At 35.8% G+C, this 14,511-nt stretch overlaps 1 protein-coding gene across 1 annotated transcript; it reads left to right on the top strand.

Moving 5' to 3' along the window:
- Positions 1 to 881: 881 nt before the first annotated feature.
- LOC306844418 (tubulin monoglycylase TTLL3-like) lies at positions 882 to 8,329 on the top strand. The gene is made up of 13 exons (XM_079376532.1): positions 882 to 1,034; positions 1,448 to 1,521; positions 2,194 to 2,297; positions 2,445 to 2,610; positions 3,613 to 3,668; positions 3,778 to 3,906; positions 4,005 to 4,119; positions 4,389 to 4,499; positions 4,573 to 4,765; positions 5,430 to 5,578; positions 5,668 to 5,914; positions 6,319 to 6,754; positions 7,450 to 8,329. Exons 2-13 carry the CDS (start codon positions 1,503 to 1,505, stop codon positions 8,053 to 8,055), a joined length of 2,331 nt encoding a protein of 776 aa, XP_079232658.1. The 5' UTR covers positions 882 to 1,034; positions 1,448 to 1,502; the 3' UTR covers positions 8,056 to 8,329.
- Positions 8,330 to 14,511: the final 6,182 nt, after the last annotated feature.

Here is a 14,511-nt window from a genome sequence, read left to right as displayed (position 1 = left end):
GTTACAACTCTATAAATACTATCTACCCACATATTTAAGAAAATAAAGAAATTAAATCAAATTGACACATGCATATAACAAAAACATTTCAATAATAAACATATCAATGAAAAAATTAAATAAAAAGCTACTACTATCCCTTTCCGGTGTCCCTGCCCGGTGGAGTCGCACGGTAGAGTCGATGGTCTTTACACTCTTTACTTTTTTACTTTTGTCATTTAGCAGACTCTTTTGTCCAAAGCGACTTACAAATAAACATAATGCAAAGCATAAATATTTTAGAGGCAGTCCGCACAGTGTCTATGGAGCAGTTTAGTCTTACAGTAATCATGCATTTGATAGCCTAAATAGTAATATACATGTTATTGTGTTCTTTCAGGCCAAGCTAAAAAAGATCACGTAGACATGACAACAGATCTGACGCTTTAACAATCAATCTGTTATGGAACCAAAGTCCATTTATATAGTCTTTGATGGAACACAGTGAATAATTCAAGAGCCTTTCAAAGCGCCTCTATATGACACTTTTAATAGACAATAAAATGTTAGCTAATTGTTATTATTGTGCCGCCTGGGGAGATCTCTATATAATGAGGATGTGGTTTTCAACCCCCCTGACATTTCTGAAATAATCTATATTTAGCGCTAATGTGCGTAATAATTCAAAAGCCTTTAATGTAATGGAGCCAAACGTTTATAACAAAGGGATGCGAGTTGAATATTTCACAAAAAGCCGTTTTGGTTAAGAATTATCTCAATATTAGCAATTAAATTCCTTAGTGTACAACTTTAGCATTGCGCGTTCCGGCTGGGTTTGACGCAAGGCGCGTCCGTTTCCAGGAAACAGTTGTTAAGGGTGATGTAAACAGCTCGCTGGAACTGGAGTGTGTGCAGTGCGCATGCGCGGAACGAGCGTTTCTCAGTCCGCAGCTCTATCGGGCTGGCAGGGCGGCGAGGGCGCACAGGTGACCTTATCGATTTCAACAGACGACTTCTGGCGGGTGTCAAATCCAGAGGTGAACGTCGCAATCCAGGTGAGTTTGCTCAGCGCTTCTCAACATCAATATGGTCGTGAACGTGTCTGCGGAGCTGCATGTGTTTTTGTTATTATTTAAGTTTTGTATCGTCAAGTGGATCCATAAACCAGTGAAATAAGTTTTTTATTAAATATTGTGATGTGATTCTTTATTTACTCACTACGGTTCTGCTGAGTTAGGGAGGAATGTGTACAGAAGTGTTTTGTGTTGAATCCGAGCATGAGCGTTTCTAGGCAGTCACAAATTACAGTGTTCAACTATTGATGCATTGTACAGTACGTGCAGCTTTCACTTCTCATGCTTATCACTGTGACAGAGAGCTGTCACCTCTCCAGTTCAATATGTATTGCTGTGTTAGAGAGTTAAAGAGTGAACAATGTGCATTAAATTCATCTTTCTTTGATCTTTAGGATAAAAAGGGAAGGACTGATCCATTTTGTGTGTAATGTGAGAATTAACTCAAACATGCACCAACATATGCAAGGTACAGTATATACACACTTTTGCCACGTTTTATGAATTGTTTTCTCTTACGATGTTAGCTAACATACACACACAACAACCTTAGAAGCTGAAAGTAAAAGTTTGGGGTCAACAGTTTTTTGTTTTCTTTGGAAAGAAATTATAATATTAATTTTATTCAGCAAGCAAAGGTAAAGATATTTATAATGTTACAAAAAATATTATTTCAAATAAACGCTGTTCTTTTAAAATTTCTATTAATCTAAGAATCCTGAAAATAAAAACAGAAAAGAGATTTTTACAATTCTGATACTATTTCACAATATTACAGTCTTACTGTATTTTTGATCAAATAAATGTAGCCTTTGTGAGTATAAGAGATGTTTTTCAAAGACATAAAAAACACTTAAATATTTGAACAGTAGTGTATATCAGTGAGGCACTCTCATAGGCACAGTGATGTTTATACTGAAATACTGAAATTAATATTAGACATTATTAGACTGAAATCAAAACATGATTTGGACTATGAAGTGTTTCAGGTAATGAGGACCAATTTAAATGTTGTTTTTCAGTAGCTATATTTGTTAAACTCTGGCCCACACAACTACTGGCAAATCCTACACTCACAACAAGCTCAACCTTGTTATTTATTTTGTACAGCATTTTTGTAAAGCATTTCTGTATGTCACAGTGCAACCCTTGGAAGGAAGAGCTCGTTGTAATTATGTAAATCCGCCTATGATAAATGGGGACAGACTGAAGACAGCTAAGACTTTAGTGGACAAGGCAATAAAGGTTAGGCTTCTAAAATCCTAATGAATCATAGCAGGAAAAAGTACATGGATGAATTCCTAATGATCTTTAAATTTATAATAATAATAATAATGATGACATTGAGATCTCAATGAACATGCACTGTCTATTTTGTTGATTCTGATGTAGGAGAAGAAAGTGTTCTCGGTGCTGGGTCCCTATCCTGTAATCCGTGCTGGCCTGCGTGCAAGAGGATGGGTGGAGCGGCGACTACCACGGCCTTCTGTCCCACTGCCCCGTCGACTTGATCTTGAAACAGAAGCCACAGATGAGGGTGACAGCAGTGATGATGATGGTGAGAGTATCAGACAGATCTAAGATGAGACCCTATGCATCATTCTGCATAGACGCATGATAAGGCTGGTTGGTTTCTGTGTGTGTGCAGGTTTACTTAGTTATACACAGGGGACACAATTGTAAGTTAGTTATGGGCACAATGTTCTATTGGGGATGTTTTAAATGTAAACATGATTTAAAAAGACAAGAAAATAGCTATAGCTGTATTCAATTTTCTATAGCACCCTTTTGTCAATAGCATGATCCCCGTTTCTGCCCCTGGATGTAATTACAATTAAATTAATTTAAACAACAGAAGGTTATGGTATCTCCACAATTACATTTTTAAAACAAGTTATTACTTTTATTTAGCAATGACACATTAAATTGATCAAAAGTGACAGTAAAGTTACATTTATAATGTAATATTTCAAATAAATGTGTTCATTTGAACTTTCCATTCATGAAACAAATGTGAAAAAATCAATGGTTTCACAAGAATTTATAATAATAATAAGAAATGTTTCTGAAGCATAAAATCAGCATATTAGAATGATTTCTGAAGGAGCGTGAGAGTAGTAGAAAAAATTAAGCCAAATTGCCTTTTCTCACAGGAATAAAATACATTTTAAAATTTTAAATTAAAAGTTAATTTAAATTATAATAATATATCTCAATATTAACATTTTTACTGTATTTTTAATCAAATAAATGCAGCCTTGTTGAGCAAGAGACAAGAGACATTAAAATAATCTTACAAACTCCAAATTTTTAAACAATAGTATAAACGTGTGTGTGTGTGTGTGTGTGTGTGTGAGTGTGTGAAGTATGCTGTAAATGCTATGCTTGGAGCATCCTGTGTAACTGTTTAGTTAATGATCCACTGTAATCTAAAGCTCGATATGATAGTTTGAGTAGCTAACCTGACACCACCCATTCCAACAAACAGATGTCAGTGACATAGATCAAGCTTTCTGTCCCTTGACTACTGTCACACCACCTTCTCTCTTTTTTTATGCAGACTTAGGAGAAGAGGGAGAGAGGGACGATGAGGCAGATGAACTGTATGATCTAATGGTACGTTTAGAAACTCTGGAAATCTATTCCACTGTTGTCATAGCAGCTGGGTTTTTGAATGTGATTTGTTGACCGTGGGCAGTCTCTGATCATTATTTTAAATTCCTAGACACGGTTGGTTCGCAATGAGACGCCATATTTCTACTGGACAACCAGGAGGGATTCAATCGACTGTCGGTCTTTACGTAAAGACCAGATGACCAATCATTATGCAAAGGCAGGATCTTTCACCACCAAGGTTCATCACAAATTTAATAACTGAAGCTTTTGAAACCAAAATTCTTCTATATAAAATCTCTTTCTCTTACTCATTACCTTTCATTTAATCTTTTTGAGGTTGGTGTGTGTATGAATTTGAGAAATCTGCAGTGGTTTGATGCGGTAGATCCCGATACATTCTTCCCACGCTGCTACAGACTGGGGGCAGAGGATGATAAACATGCATTTATTGGTCAGTACTCTTAATCTTTATTGTCCCCTATTGGCTACTTGTTTTTTTTTTTCATTTAACAGATTATTGTTTTGCCCCAAAGAGATTTACGCCACATGAACTGCACCGTCTCGCTGGAGCAGTCTAGCGTTAAATATGTTGCTCACAGGCACAGTTGTGACATATGTTCTCTGTAACTGTTCATGGGTTGCCCTATTCTTGGATTGAACCTGTAATGTTACCAGATTTGATCCTCTGAAAGAAATTTATTTTGTACTCTTTTTTAACAGAGGACTTCAGAAGGACTGCATGCACAAGTCTACTGCTGTATGTTTTGGAGAAGTATGGAGGGGATTCAGAATGGGAGAGAACCGGAGAGGTGTTTGATGCTAAATCTCATGGTATGACACACACTAACACAGACATACCCACATTAGGACTCAAACTTATTCACATATCGTCCCTCCTTTGTAGGTCTGAGCAAGCCGCGTAAACAGTATGCAAATCAGAGGGTTGAAACCTCGATAATTGACAATGCATTGCAAGTATGTCAGGAGTATCTGAACAGTTTAGAACACTGTGACATAGACAGCACTTTGGAAACAATCCCTACCCTCTCAGAGCAACAGTGGAAGGTGTTTCTTCGGAATTATTATTTAGTTATTCAGTGAGTATGATTTTTTATTATTATTTATAGTGCACTTCATGAGTCATATCATGTTTCTTTAAAAGGTTCAGGGCTGAAATTCTATACTGAATATCATGAAATAAAACTAAGCTGCAAAAATGTCTTATTCCAAATGTATGCAACTTTCTAACATCAGATAAATTACAGAATTTGTACACACAGTTGCATGTCAGCAATGGTGTTCAGAAACTGGGACTGTCCGATCACAATAAAGTTCTAAAGAATAAGTAGGATAAATATTATTATTCTTAAACACCAGAACATTTGGACCTCATATCAAAAAAATCTAAATTTTTAGAAACATTTACAAATGTAATTAGTGGACTCAATAGTGGAAATAAATACAGTTGTAAAAAATAGTTTTTTTGTTTGTTTTTTTGGTGGTGGAGTAAGGAGCACTTAAGGGGACATGGTGATAGGAAAACAAATATATATATATATATCATTTCCATCGCAAAAGTTTTGCAAGCTTGGGGAACACAAACATTTTGTGAGAGCACACAAATGTTTTGTGAGTGTCTTGAGGGAGCACAAAAGTTTTAGATAAGAATGCAAAAACAATGAAAATTTGGTATTTCGTAATATCTATTTTTTTCTAATCTGTAGAACAGTGCTAAAGCTTTCTTGTGCTTTTCCTTTGCAGTGAAGGACTGATGATAGAGGGCTGTGAAGCTTATGTGGAGCGTTGTAAATGCATGCTGGAGCAGATGAGTCACGTTTGCCCTCAGATGGAGACTGATGGACTCTGCAACATCTGGATCATTAAACCTGGGGCCAAGTCCCGAGGCAGAGGTGAGTAGGTGAAGACTGAAGGAAAGTGGAGTAAAAACACAGCAAAAAAACACAGCAAAATTTAATTTACTTTGACTTTACTGTTTTAGGTATAATGTGCATGAACAGGTTGGATGAGATATTGAGTTTAGATTCAGATTCAGACCATGGCATCATGAGGGACAGTAAGTGGGTGGTGCAGAAGTACTTGGAGCGGCCTCTTCTTGTGCATGACACTAAGTTTGATGTAAGACAGTGGTTCTTGGTCACAGACTGGAATCCTCTTACTGTGTGGTTCTACCGTGAGTGCTACCTCCGCTTTTCCACCCAGCCTTACTCCACTCATACATTGGATAGGTGAGAAATCAAATGCCAAACATTAAAGGGATAGTTCACCCAAAAATGAAAACACACCAAAATTAAAACATTTACACAGCTGCATGTTGTTAAAAACTTGTGTGACTTTTCCTGTAAACAACAAAAAAGATATATATATTTTTTTCCATACAGTGAAAAGTCAATAGAATCCAATGTTGTTTTGGACCCCACTGACTTTCATTGCATTGACATTACTGTTGAAATTCTTATAAATGTCTACTTTTGTATTCTGCAGAAGATACAAAGTCATAGATTTGAAACAACTTTAGTGAGTAAATGATGACCGAATTTTCATTTTCAGGTTGAACTATTCCTTTAAGAGAGATTATTTATTAGGCTTCAATTAAACTTTTTAAAAAAATTTCTCTGCTTTCCACCCTCAGTTCTGTACATCTTTGCAACAACTCCATCCAGAAGCATTTTCAACCAAGCCCAGATCGCAATCCTTCTCTACCTGCTGAATGCATGTGGTCATGTTCACAGTTCCGCTCCTGGTTGGCTGCTTCAGGCCAGGATGATTTGTGGGAAGGGGTGGTTGTTCCAGGTATGCAGAAGGCCATTATCCAAACTCTCTTGACTGCACAGGACAGTGTGGAACCTCGCAAAGCTAGTTTTGAGCTTTACGGAGCTGACTTTATGCTGGGACGGGATTTGCGACCTTGGCTGTTGGAGATAAATGCCAGCCCCACCATGGCACCCTCCACAGGGGTCACAGCTCGACTCTGCCCCGCTGTACAGGAAGACACTTTGCGGGTGGTGCTGGATCGACGCTGTGACCGCAACTCTCACACTGGTGGCTTCCAACTCATATACAAACAGGTACACATGCAGAATGTCAAGATCACCAAACCAAATGGAAAAAAAACAAACATACATACTACTCATCAAAAGTTTGTGGTCAGAGTTTTTTATATTTCTTATTGTCTCGTCACCGAGGTTTCATTTATTTGATCAAAAACACAGTACAATTTAAAATAACTGTTTTCTATTTTAATATATAAAATCGAATAAATGTAATTTATTCCTGTGATGACAAAGCTGAATTTTCAGCAAGCATTCTAATATAAGAAATTCTTCTAATATGATTTTTTTATATATTGTTATTGTTAACACTTCTTATTATCTATGTTGAAAATAGTTGTGCTGCTTAATATTTTTGTGGAAACCATGATATATTTTTTAAGGATTCTTTGATTAAAAAGTTCAAAAGAACAGCATTTATTTGAAATAGAAATCTTTACTGTGACTTTATCAATTTAAAGTGTACTTTCTGAATTAAACTATTATTATTTGAAAAACATAACACTGACTCCAAACTTTTGGTGGAATTTGACAATTAAAGATCTGCTTTTAAATAATTAAACATTTATATGTTTTAATCAGTGGGGTAAAATTTAATTGTCACAGAAAATCTAATAGCTTTTTGGGTCCTAATAGTGTCCTAAAAACTAACTTTATTTTCTATATGAATAATAATGTCTTATTTTTCTTTTGCTTTTTTCTTCTGTCTTCAGGCAGCAGTAGAAGTTCCTCAGTATGTGGGAGTGAATCTTCTCGTAGAGGGGACTTCAATCAGGCGTCCTCGAGCCCCTGTTTACAAGCCTCTTATACAGTCTCACCCTGATCCTCTATCAAAATCTAGCAGTCACAAGTCTTCACTCGTAAGCAGCCATTGCATTTCTGGTAAGGAGAACCAATCAGAAGAGGTAAAGAAGGCCTGGCCTACCCTCTCCTCCCGTAAAGTCACGTTAGAGAAATCTTTGATCTTTCAACCTAAACTGAGGAAACACCCCCACAGACTCGTCTTGCCCTCAAACTGTTGTGTCCTTCCCAACCCAGCAGAGCTTCATCCTCAAAAGCTCTCACACACACACACCCAGCCCGACCACCCCCCTACACACAGGACACGCAGCAACCTCCCATCGCTTTACCGTCCAACCCTGTCACTGGACGTAATAAATCTACGACCCAGACAAACGCTCACTTCCGTTCGCTACAAACATGAAACACATACAATCAATATATCTTATCCTGTCTTGCGCATGCAGAAATATCTGTCGCTGAACCATAGACTGTCCATGGACGCTTTTACAGAGAGAGAAGGGCCAAAGTCATCCTGAGGATCCTTTTGAAGAACGTGAATCCATTCAAACAAATTCTTGTGTGATAATATGACCTAAAAGGAATGAATACGTTTTAGATTGCATCAGTTGTATTGTGAGTTTATATTTCAATGCACTGTATTTAAAACCCATATACCTTGGTAATCTACTGTCAGAAATAAGAAAGAGAACAGCATATTATTCGAGGAAGAGGATTCCGCCACCTTTTTCCTGAGCACAAGCCTTTTTAAAAAAAAAATCAGTTTTCTTCAAAAAAAAAAAAATCTTATGCAAAATATTGACTGGTCACTTCCATATAATGGAAGCATATCTTGGCCAGGGCCTGTTAAGTTCCAAAAAAGACCAAAAAGCACAAACATAGTGCATTTGACTATACAACAGCTTGTAGAGTTTTGACTTTTTGGGAAACACATCTTTAAAATAATGCATGAAATTTAATGTGAGATATACAGTAGTACTATTACGGAATGCCTAGTTTTATATTATATTGATATGGTAATCTTGACTGTAGTATTAAGCTTAATGGTGCTAAATTTTGTATTCTCCAGAAACAATCAAGGGTGCGTTTCCCAAACGCAACTATGGTCACAAGTTACGCCGTTACCAATAGAGTTCAATGGGACTTACCACCATAGTTAGCTAACAATGCTTTTGGGAAATGCACCCCAGGATGTTTCCTTATGAGCTGTTCATTGACAATGTTACTTATTGGAAACGCTAGTGACATTCTCAACATTTTTAGGCAATTTGAATCAAGCTAAGTAACAATTAGATTTTTATAAAACTAACTTTGCACTATTATGATGGTAAACCTTTAACCAAACTCACCACTAGATGGAGGTAGCATTCATCTTCGTAATTTTTGTCTAGGCTCATCATCATGGGTATAAATAATATAGTATCTTTACTTGCTAAATCCACTACGATGGTTTGTTATAATATGTATTAATACAGTTTGGTATGTCATAATGTCAAAAGGACAGGGTTTTAAGGACATTTTTGTATTTTTGCATAAACTTGATCATCCTGATCATCTAAAATAAAAGGGAACACTTGAACTCCTTGAAATCTCTGATATTTGTGTGACTTATGCTCACTTAAGTCTCTATTGTTGTTTTACTCCAAATATAATTTATATCATTTTTTATTTATTATATTTCATTATTTTTGTTAATTAACACATTTATATCAAGACAATTTCAGAATGTTTGCATTTGAGTGTAATTCAGAGAAATTGCATTTATTCATTTTTTGACCGTTAACATACATTGATATCAAGACATTTTCAGAATGTTTGCATTTGACTGTAATTTAGAGACGCTGCACTCAGTCATATGTCCAACACAAGCAAATCGAGACATGCTGAAACCTTTAATATCAACAAACACTCACTTTATGCACACACCCACAGACACTGTTTCAAATATTACTCACTTTTACCATTTAGCAGATCTCAAGTTCTTCAAACGATGTTTGTCTGATTAGGAATAGCATGTAGTTAAAATTTTAAGTTCTTTATGAGGGAATTATCTTGTAGTAAATGTGAAGTTCCCACTGTCCACCAAGTTTTTGCAAGGCAAAACGTTTGTTTCCTTTTATCACTTTAGCGTGTCTATACTGTAATATACTGCAGAGGTGGTTTATTATCCATATGGCAATAACTTGGGTATAACACATGCTTTAATAAGCATGGAATTTTGCTCAATTGTATGTAGATGTCTAATGTCAGATGTCTACGTAGGAGAGTTATCAAGCCTCAAAAGAAAAATTGATAGAATGTGGTAGCAAATCAACCTAACACATCTCTCATCTACTTCTTACTTTCTCTGTCACACACATGTTGGGTGTCTGTGAACTCTGTGTAACCTACAAAGGCACAACTAATATGCACCACCAACCATGGCCATAAAAACCCCTAGTGAGACTTGCGTCATAATATGTTCTACATTCAGGCCCATACATTGTTTAAACAAGTCAAAAACCTTAATTTTTTAATTTGCCTGAATTATTTCAATTACATTATTCGCATAAATAATTTAAATTATGCATAGGCCTACATATATATTTCTAGAATAGAGAAGCATATTCATGTTTCAGTAAGCCTTGTACTTACATTGAAATATATCTTAATTCTCTCAATTCTTATCATGCAAATCTTGACAGGTAATTACAGAGCCAAAAAACTAGGCATGTATGTACACATTTTTTAATACTCCTAGAAAGTTGTCTCGCTTTTCTAAGTAGAGCTACACCATCAGCGTTGGGGTGATTGATTGATAATCCAAGCAATCAGCAAATGTCATCTCTCTGCTTTGGCTTTTCCTCAAAGATTCTTCACTGTCTTCCCTGATAGGTTGACAGGTTCTTTGGAAGTACAGCATGGGAAGTATAAAAAGGCTGGAATGCCAGGTCGGTGACCCATTGAGCTGTTGACTAAATGGAATGATTCAACTAGGAGAGAGACAGATAGCTGGGAGCAATGGGTATAAGTGTAAAAAAGAAGCATGAGACTAAAATAACATCTTAAACCTCTTACAAACTTTACATACCACATGCCCAGGAGGAAAACGACAACTTGACAAGTATAAATGAGCAGTATATTAGCAGGGCAGAACTGTGCAGTTTAGTGGTTAACATGCTTGTTTATCATGTATAAACAGTAATGCCATCTGATCATTTTTAACATTACTTATTGTTCATTAGCATGAATTTTATTATATATTTTGTTATTTGTATTTTATTTAATATATATTATTATTTTTTATTTTACTATGTTCTTTTTCTTTTCTTTTTTATAAGAATGAAAAAGAGAGATTTTAGGGAGAGTTCAAGAAAATTTGTGTCAAGGCTGATTCTTTTTCTAGTATTTCAGAATGATTGCATTTTGTATTCAAGATTGCATGCTAAAACATAAAAACAATTAATGTTGTCAGACAGACTCGGTGTAAAATAATTTAAAGCCAGCAGTTCTGGGGCGTCTTTTCCTCTGAGTGACATAGGAACGCTAAGTGATTTATCAGCTCTCTGACATATTACCATCTGCCCTGTAAACACATCACAAAATATGAACATGCATGTGTATATGTGCAATATGTGTGGCATGTGTGAGTTGTGTGTGTACCTGAATGTTGTGTGTGTGTGATTAGTTCTTCAGTCATCTGTTTCATGACAAAGGAATGGTTGTCATCATCGCTATATTTCTTCCGTATCTCACTTTAGAGGTGTAATTCAACTAAAAGGGTAAACACTGTCATTATTTACACTCATTCCTAAATTTTATTAGAATACTAATGTACTGTACAGCAGACGAGAGGAGGATCTTTGTTGTGATTATAGAGGTCCCATGAGGAGAGAAAGGAGTTTTGCATTACATCAGAGGCATAAATATAGTCTGTACATATGATGAACAGATGACAAGAAAAACACCCAAAGCTTCCTTGAATTTTAGGGGACAACTGAGCCAAAGTATTCAAAACTATGCAAACTCATGTTAAACCTGGTGAACATGCAATCCTGCTCTCCTGCCATATCTTATCTGATAACAACGCTGTTGATAAATTGTATATGTACTGTATCTCTACTCAGACTCTCAATCGTCTCAATATTTTCAATTACAATAAATCTCAAATTCTCAGCCTCTATGGAAATGAAAAAGCATGCCATGAGCAAGCATTGACCTTAATGCACTACCAGGTGTACGAAGGCTCATATGTACCTATTAGTAAAACATGTTGAAGTCATGCTGCACTGACATGATCACCTTCACCTGCTAAACTGCTGTACAGAGGGATGCTGCAGACAGATCATATTTACTTAAAGTGACTCACTTTCTCATCTTTCAGCATCCCAGCTGATGCTGAATGAGCCTGTTCCCCATTCCTGTCCTTAAGGAATGTGTGTGTGTGTGTGTGTTTGTGTAAGTGTCAGTTCAATTCTCATCCTATTTTCTCACACTCACCAACACACAGAGTGGCATTCTGCATCCTGTTTTTATTCCAGCTATTCCATTTTTTTGTTAAATGAGAATACGTCCAACTCTAATCTGCTTGAATGCATTCATCTTATGTGCTTTCAAATCCAACATGTGCATCAAATGTGTGCATTATTAGTATATGTATGTGTTTGTGTTTATATATATATATATATAAAATTAATAATCAACAATAAAAATATAATAAATATATTTTAAATCGTTTTTATAATAATATATGGTTATTATTAATAAAGTGTTATATCATTATAAAATAATATATTATTATAATCTTAAAATACTTTCCTTTATAATAATAAGTAGTAGTAGTAGTATTTAAATGAATGAAATGCTTCAGTTATACTGTTATGCATTGCTGTAACCCACTACTTCGATTTAAATAATTTATTAAAGCTATCATATATCAATTTTACATATCATTGTCCTTTTAAAATTGAACAACATTGCTACCACTCCATTTTAAGCCCCCAAAATGTGTAAAATATACAGCTGCCTAATTTAAACCACATAATTGTTCCAAATACCACCTCATTGTCACCCTGTCCAAACCTTCCAAGTCTAAGCCTGCCCTCAGAATAAATCTGATGACAATTTTCTTCTTTTGTTTAGCACAATAAATCCCTTAATAAACCCTGAACAGTTTAAACTCCTCCAAATATATATTCATTTTGATTAAAGAGAGGGAAACTAGTGAGGTTTAAGATTATGTCTTAAAAAGGATGGATGCCCTCTAGGCTTGGATTCCAGATGAGTGTGGACAGATGCTTGGGTGTGCCACAAGTGTACATGTATGATAGAGAGAGAGGAAAAGAGAAAGAGAGAGAGAGTATATTGTAAACCTTTATATGCTAAGCAATGTGGTAACACGATAGATTACATGTTACATTACCGAAATGTAACACTGATTTGACAATCTCTTTGTTAGACCTGCAGTCTTCATTTAAACTACACTCAATTCGTGATTCTCGGCTTCTCGATTCTTTTGAACATCCTCAAAATTTGTAATTTTTTTCTGTAGAGAATGGGAAATAACAGAAACTATAGTTAGTATGAAAAAATTTAAATAATTATTTTTGTTCCCCCATTCTATTTTTATCAGACGCAGAAATGTCTAGGCCCAGGGAAAAATAACACATTTGTTTATGAACGTACAATTTACCTGTGCAGGTACAGGCACGAGCACCGAGCGCACGAGCACCGCTAACTCGTGCTCTAATTGGCTGTAATGTGAGAAGGCGGGCAGTTCTGAAAGACGATCCTGAGAAGAGAGTGAATGTCTAGGGATGGACTTAGTTAGCTGCAGGCGTCTGAACAAGTCTGGGCTGCAGAACTTTCACTGCAGCACAACCAAGGAGATATGACTTTGTTTCTCTGCTTGTAGTCAATGAGAGGATTTCTGCATGCTGCACAGTTTTGAGGAGGGAAAGTCCTATTGGCAGGTTGGCAGATGCAGACGCATCGCGCAGGAGCAGTTAGATAAAACTAAACTGTTTTCGAGACATTCTCCTGACAAATACAGGCTCATTCAAGGGAATTTGTCAGATCATGCATGACTAGGACAACGTCGTTGACTGCTTCGCCTCGGTGACCAGTTTTGAGCGGTAAGTAGAGGTCCGTTTGCGTTGAATTGATCGAGCGCACCATAATAAGCGATAGAGCGCTCTGCGGTCAGTGATGGAATTCTATTCAGCAATATATAACGCTGTAGAGTCACTGACTGGAACTGTTTTAAAGCGCTGTCAGTTATACAGCGCAATATAGGGTAAGTGATAGGCGCTCTAGGCCAGTAATTCTTAACCTTTTGACCCCCATTGTCCCTCATTGTCCCACCATATTCAAAGGCCTCACATGTAGGCTTAGATATTTTCTAATGTGTCAAGTATCTTCTTGTTATTTTTATTAGAGTTAATAAATGTAAATAAATAACTAGGTTAATTTTAATTCCAAAAGTTTGAGCAACTGTATGTTCTTAATAAAAAAAAACAACAAAAAAAAACAGCAGTTGCTGAGAGGACTTTGAGAGTTAACTTTTTAAATTAAGCTAGATTTTAATTATTTGAAACCATTTTAGGTCAAGGACCCACTAGGGGGCCTCAGTAAATTTCCAAAGGGGCCTCAAGATGACTTAAAATAATAATAATAATAAATGTATTATTATAAATACCTGTTTATTATTATTTATTATTATAAATACCTTTTTTATTTATTATAAATAAATAAAAAATTATGACAAACATTAAAATAAGCTAAGTACATTTAGCATTTTTATAATGAATATAGATTTTTCTGGTTTACTTTCTAGTTTATAAAAATTTCATTGTGTACAAATTGTGATTTATTTAAAAAACTTGAAAAGTCATGGGGCCATTGATTATTGTTTAGGACAGTGTGGGGGGTCTTGGAGTCTAAAAGTTTGGGAACTAGTGATTCTACACTCAAGTCAGTGATAGAATGCTACAGGG

Source organism: Barbus barbus (genome assembly GCF_936440315.1).
Source record: "Barbus barbus genome assembly, chromosome: 25".
Taxonomy (NCBI): domain Eukaryota; kingdom Metazoa; phylum Chordata; class Actinopteri; order Cypriniformes; family Cyprinidae; genus Barbus; species Barbus barbus.
Note: the sequence above shows the minus strand (reverse complement) of the source record. Positions and strands in the feature narration are given on the sequence as shown.